At 39.1% G+C, this 6,217-nt stretch overlaps 1 protein-coding gene across 1 annotated transcript; it reads right to left on the reverse strand.

The window, feature by feature from the left end:
• Positions 1–3,594: 3,594 nt before the first annotated feature.
• Positions 3,595–5,880, reverse strand: LOC119572051. The gene is made up of 6 exons (XM_037919065.1): positions 5,417–5,880; positions 4,926–5,317; positions 4,709–4,814; positions 4,428–4,623; positions 4,104–4,266; positions 3,595–4,034 (listed from the first exon to the last, which is right to left on the reverse strand). Exons 1-6 carry the CDS (start codon positions 5,878–5,880, stop codon positions 3,595–3,597), a joined length of 1,761 nt encoding a protein of 586 aa, XP_037774993.1.
• Between the last annotated feature and the right edge of the window lie 337 nt (positions 5,881–6,217).

Raw genomic sequence — 6,217 nt, forward strand, 5'->3', positions numbered from 1 at the left:
ACTGAAAGGGCCCCCGTTTTGGGTTTTTGGGGCCCCCCCTTCTTCCAGAGTTCCCCGCAGTTTCCCTTTTCCCTTACCTTTTAGGCCCCCAGGGGGCCCAACTGGGATTTTTTTTGCCCCCCCCAATTTTTCCCCTCCCCCCAAGGGGTCCCGGGGGCCAGCCACGCTTGGGGAAGGCTCAAAATCCGTCCGCTTGAGAGGACGTGTTCTCCGCCCCCTCTGACACTAACTAGTCGTGCCCTCCTCTCCGCACCCCCAACCAAACCCTTTGGGAAAAGTTCTCAGGTCACTTTCCTCAATGTACCTTCCCACTTTAGCCTTCCTGCCCGGGGGTCACGGCGGGCTGACAGCTGGCCCTAGGCCACTGTTGCCTTCGGAAGGCCTAGAACCCCAAAGGGCCCTCGCCAGGCCCCCTGAGGCCCTGGGGTGTCCCTCTTGACGTAGTTTTTGTTCTGCTGGTCCTGCAAAGCGTCAAAAAGAATCGCGGGCCAGGCCACAATCATCTTTTCCGCGCCGAGGGTACGACCCCTCACCGCACCCCACATCCGCCCAGGGGGACGTGTCTGCCCGCTCACGGTCTGCTTCTTCAAGGGGGCCGATAACCTCGCCTGGTGGTGTGCCCGAAACCGTTTAAAACCCTCTGCCACGCTGGTGAAAGGGTATTTTGGGGATGGGCAGAGCCCCAATTTCCCACCGCGGGGCCCCCTTAGCGTGTTCCCACTGCGGGGCCCTTTTCTTCGGCTCCACCCCTGGGCAGATCCCGTTAAAAATTGGGCAAAATATGCCCCCCAGGCCACCTTTCCGGTCGTACTCAGCGGCTTCGCTTACAGATTTGTGATATCTGTCAGTGAGCGCGCCGTTTTATCAGTCGTCCAAAAATGGGGGCACCCATGAGGGGGGAGGCTATATGAGGCGGGCAGATGAGGTGAAGCTGAGCCAATGGCCCCCCCCCGGGCGTGTGAACTAACACCCCCCGGGGGGGGGAAAAGGGGTGAGGGGAGGAAACGAGGCGGGTTGCCCGGGGGGCCCGGTTTCCCCCACCTATACCCAAGGGAGGGGTTCCAATGGTCCCCACCCTTCTGCAGCGACCACTGGCTCCGACATGATGCTGCGAGCCCGGGGTTTCCCTCCCACGGCCCCCAGGGAGACCCCCAAAATCTGCACTCTGGATCTGTTCCCAAACCCCGTCCCCTTCTCTGTTTGAAACGTTACTACCTGTGACCCCGCCTTTCCCTTCACTTCCCCCCGGGCCTGAACCTCCCCCTTTCAGAGTCTGCACTCCTCCATCAGTTCACTCTTCCGCTGTTGCAGGCCTTGTCGGTGTACTGCGGGGTTTTCCATTTTCCCAAGATGCAAGATTGCTCTGTAGCACCTAAACAATTTTGGCAGAACTTTTTCCTCTCCTTTCCTTGCCTGCTCTGACAATGGTGCGCCTGTAGTGCCCTCTGGGGCCTGCTCTTCTGCCCTTTGTGCCATTTCCTCCCTCATCCCGGGCCCAGCAGGCAGTGATCAGGTCCATCTGCCGGCTTCACCCCCCTTGTCCCTGCCTCAGTCATAGCCTCCTCTCCCAGGCCCCGCCATCTTTGGAATGATAAATCGGCGCGCTCACTGATCAGATTCACAACCCCACCCCTGCCCCATTTGTTACGCCGGCCCCCTCGTCTCTCGGCCACCAACACAAGGCAGGTAGGCGACGGCGTGCTATCCACAGGGTCGGAACCTAAACAGCTCCAAAGGGCACCGACCAAAACAGGCCCCAAAAACCCAGGTGGGGAAACGCCAAGTGCGGGGCAGCGCAAAATAACACAAAATGACAGTTTTTCCTTATTTACACAATTTATTTCCCCATACATTTTGTAGGCACAATACAGGGGGGGAAAACCCGCTGGCCACTGCACGATACCTTTAAAGGCAACCAGTTTATAGGTCACAAAAGGGACACCGAGGTCTTCACAGGAAGCACCCAACGCGTCTCTTGCTTGTTCCCTGCTCCCCCGCTCACAGCAGCTGCGTCATTTTGCCAGGTCCTTCATGTTAACAAAAGTTTCGCACAGAGACAAAAACCCCCTGGGTGCAAAATAAAAAAATACTAAAAAAAAAATAATAGGATACTACTACTACTCATACTAAAAAATAATAATGGTAAAAATAAAATAACAATAATAATGAGTAAAAATAATAAAATTAAAATTATAATAATAAGGGTAAAAATAATAAATAATAATAATTAATAAATTTTAATTTACAGTAAAAATAATAAAATAAATTTTAATGATAATAATAATAATAATAAAATAATAGTAAAATAATAATGATGAAAAAAAAAAAAATAATAAAAATACCAATACTAAAAATTTTATCAAGATTCTCATTATTTCCTTTTTTTTCATCATTATTTTCATGATTAAAACAGTATGATAATTAAAATCATCATTACCCAAAATTGCCAAACATCATTTAAATTTAAAAAAAATCATTTTTGGGGTATACTCGAAAAGGGTATATTTTGCTAGATTTTGCGATTTTTTCCCTTTTATGGAATTTTTTCTTTTTTTTTTTTCTAAAAGGACACGATTCTTTTTTATCATGCAAAAATGTGATAAAGATGACACCCAAACATGGGAAAAAACGGAATAATGCCACATTAATTAAGAAAAGGAAAAAAAACACTAAAAATTTGAATAAATTCAAATTTTAGCGAAATTTTGCCTTATGAGAGTATACTTTTAAAAAGATTTTTTTCGATTTTAGTGATGAAAATTTTGATATGATTTGGGAAAAATGATAAAAATTATAAAAATTCTATTAAATGACAAATTTTTTAAAAATTGAAATTTTAGAATTTTTTAAAATTTGATTTTATTATCTTTTTATTATTATTTTTTTTCATTATTTACTGTTGTTACTATTTTTATTTAGTAGTATTGTTTTTTATTATATTATTTTTATTATTATTTTTATCATTTTTAATTATTTTTATTTTTATATCATTATTATTATCATTTTAAAATTCTATTTTTACATTGTTTATTTTATTATTACATTTTTCTTTTGTTATTATTATTTTTACTATTATTTCTATTATATTATTATTACTATTACTTTAGTATTATATACTTTTAATTTAATATTTTTTACAAAAAAATTTATCCTGTTAAAAACAAAAACAACAACAATAATAGTAATAAAAAAAATAAAGATTTCATAATAATTATCGTTATTATTGTAATTAATAATAATAATAATAATAATAACAATAGTAATAATAATAATAATAATAATAGTAATAATAATACAGTTCCAATTAGAAAGAAGCCATGATGACAACCTACTTCCCACAACAACCATTCCTCTCTCATTAATTGATGGTCCCAGTCTATTATACCTCGATTTCCAATCAAGAGGTATACCTTTCTGCACAATAATGATCCAATAAATTAAAGCCTCTTGAATATCTTTTGCTTCAACATCTTTATTTATTTCCAATAAAGATTTATTTCTACATGCCTTCAATATTCTAGCAGTGGTTCTTAGTAGTTTATTATAGCTTCCAAACTACTAACTCAATGACATTATCAACACATGTTATAGCCTTTATCGTAGCCTCTCTGCATGCCATATCTGGAATTTCCAAACTACATTCTTGACAAGAGGCCATTCATTTACAGAAAAGGACAAGTACTTAGGTCCCTTTTGCCAAACTGATTCCACATCCAAACATTCAGGTTTAACTGGCCGAGTTGTTATATCTGCAGGATTGTGTTCTGAAGCAGTCCAATACCACTCATCTACCTTACTTTTGCTTTGTATTTCTGAAATCCTCCCAGCTACAAAAGTATTGAATCTTAATGAGTCATTCGTTATTTGGGATCTCACTATTGAGGAATCTGTCACCAATTTCACAAATTCAAACTGAAAACTCATTTCCTTTTCAATGAATTCTTTCAGCCTGCATGCCATCACTGCTCCCCACAACTGCAATCTGGGTATGCTCATATGTTTTGAAGGTGCCAATTTGTTCTTTGCAGCTAATAATTTAGTTATCAATCGTCCAGTCAGCAATGTTCATCTTATATAAGCACAACAGTCCACTGCTACAGTACTTGCATCACTAAATATAATCAATCCTGGATCACCAATAGCATCAGTTGGTCTTATGCATCTGGGGAAATGTATCCGCTCAACTTCATACATTTCTTTGAAATATACTTTCCATTGTTCTCTTTCTGGCTGTGATACTGGGTCATCCCATCCTATCTTAATTCTCTAATTAACATTTTGGCTTTTAGTATAAATGGGCACAAAAATCCTAGAGGGTCAAATATCAAAGCTATCTGACTAAGCACCATTCTTTTTGTTAACTTTTGTGGGATACCAGCATCAACTTCATTAATACTTAGATTTGGACCAGTTCGTACATTTCTTACCTTTCTTGAAAAATTTAACTTGATTTTGAAGCTAAAATAGTCTGCTGCAGAATTCCAAATCAACCCAAGCACCTTCTCTTGATCAGAATTATTTAACCTTTTCCTTTCAACATCTTGGAAATCATCTCCAGATATGATCCAATGTTTTATTTTAAATCCTCCCTTATCTAAAATCTCTTCAGTCTGATTCATAAACCTTTTTACATCATGCACAGATGGAATGCTGACACAAATATCATCCACATACGTATCACGAAATTTTTGTCACCGTTTCTCAGTACAGAGGAATCAGTCTTGCTGCCCTTTGCAGTGCTAAAATTGCTATAACACTACTTGGCTTATCTCCAAAAGCAACCCTAGTTAGCACATATTCTTCTGGAGGCAGGTCTGTGTTCATTGATCTCCACAAAAATCTATGAGTGTGTTGATCTATTTCTGATAAGAAAATAGAATTATACATTTTCTTTATGTCTCCTACAACTGCAATCGGAAACTAACGGAATCTTAGTAATATTCCCATCATATTTGTAAGGATATCTGGTCCTTTTGCTAAACAATCATTCAGAGATATTCCCGTATAACTTGCACTGCTATTAAATACTATTCTCAACGGTGTAGACTCTGATTCTGGTTTGATATCTTCATAGTGGGGAAAATAAAATGCAGGGCCTTTATAAGTTTCTAATTCCTCTCGAGTCAATTTACGAGCAACATCTCGGTTAATCATGTCATTAATTTGGTCACAATATTTCCCAGTATACTCTGCTCCATTCAGTTTCAATCTCCTTTCAAGTGACTGCAATCTAGCCTTGGCCACAAAATAGTTATTGGGTAAGTTCTTGGGGTTAACAGTAAATGGATAGGTTACTTTAAAGCATTTTTCCACTGGACTGTATGTGAGACCATCATTGATCAATTTCAATTCCCTTTCTTCTTATAATGTATATTGACCTGTTAACGGACATTTTCCACATTTGCATTCACCACACGTTGGTGAACACTGAACACCAAGCCCTTCTACCGACAAAAATTCTTCAATTTGTTTTCCAATACCTTTTAGAGGTATTATATCTATTTCTTCAACTCTATAAGAACAATTTGAATGATTTATCCTGATCATAGCACAATTCAATTTCAACATTAATTCAGTTGAAGGTAATCCTCTGATACAATAACCAAATGCATTCTTCATCAGTTGAAGATTTCCCACAGTTTTCAATACAACAGGCATTAGTCCTGCATAATCAGTTCCAATTAACAGTTCTATTTTGCCCCAGGGCCTACATATCTTTAACTCTGAGGCCTCAAGAATTTCCAGCATTTTTGATACATCAATTTTTGGCACTTCAGATGTGATCTCCATAATGCCACAAGCTTCTATTTCCCATATATTACCTTCTGTATCCATGAGTGGGACTTTATAAATTTTACTGCTTAAAATTTCTTGATTCATTACCTATTTTAGTAACATTCAAAATTTAATATCAGTGCCATGTAATCCCAATTGCCTAGCCATCCTATGAGTTATCATTGAAATATTCGAACCAGAATCCCAGAGTGTAGGTATATCCACATTCATACCTTTCACGTAGCTCATCATAAGCAAAACTCCTTCCCGTGAAATCATATTATTCATTATTGGCGTAACATTACTAGAAAGCAAATCATGTAGAATAGGGTGATGCAGCCTGTTACACATTTCTTTGCCATTAGTATTCATTTCACAAAACCTTTTATCAGGACAATTTCTACTTGTGTGACCCATTTGTAGACAACAAAAACAAACTCTG

Source organism: Penaeus monodon, unplaced genomic scaffold (genome assembly GCF_015228065.2).
Source record: "Penaeus monodon isolate SGIC_2016 unplaced genomic scaffold, NSTDA_Pmon_1 PmonScaffold_93, whole genome shotgun sequence".
Classification (NCBI taxonomy): domain Eukaryota; kingdom Metazoa; phylum Arthropoda; class Malacostraca; order Decapoda; family Penaeidae; genus Penaeus; species Penaeus monodon.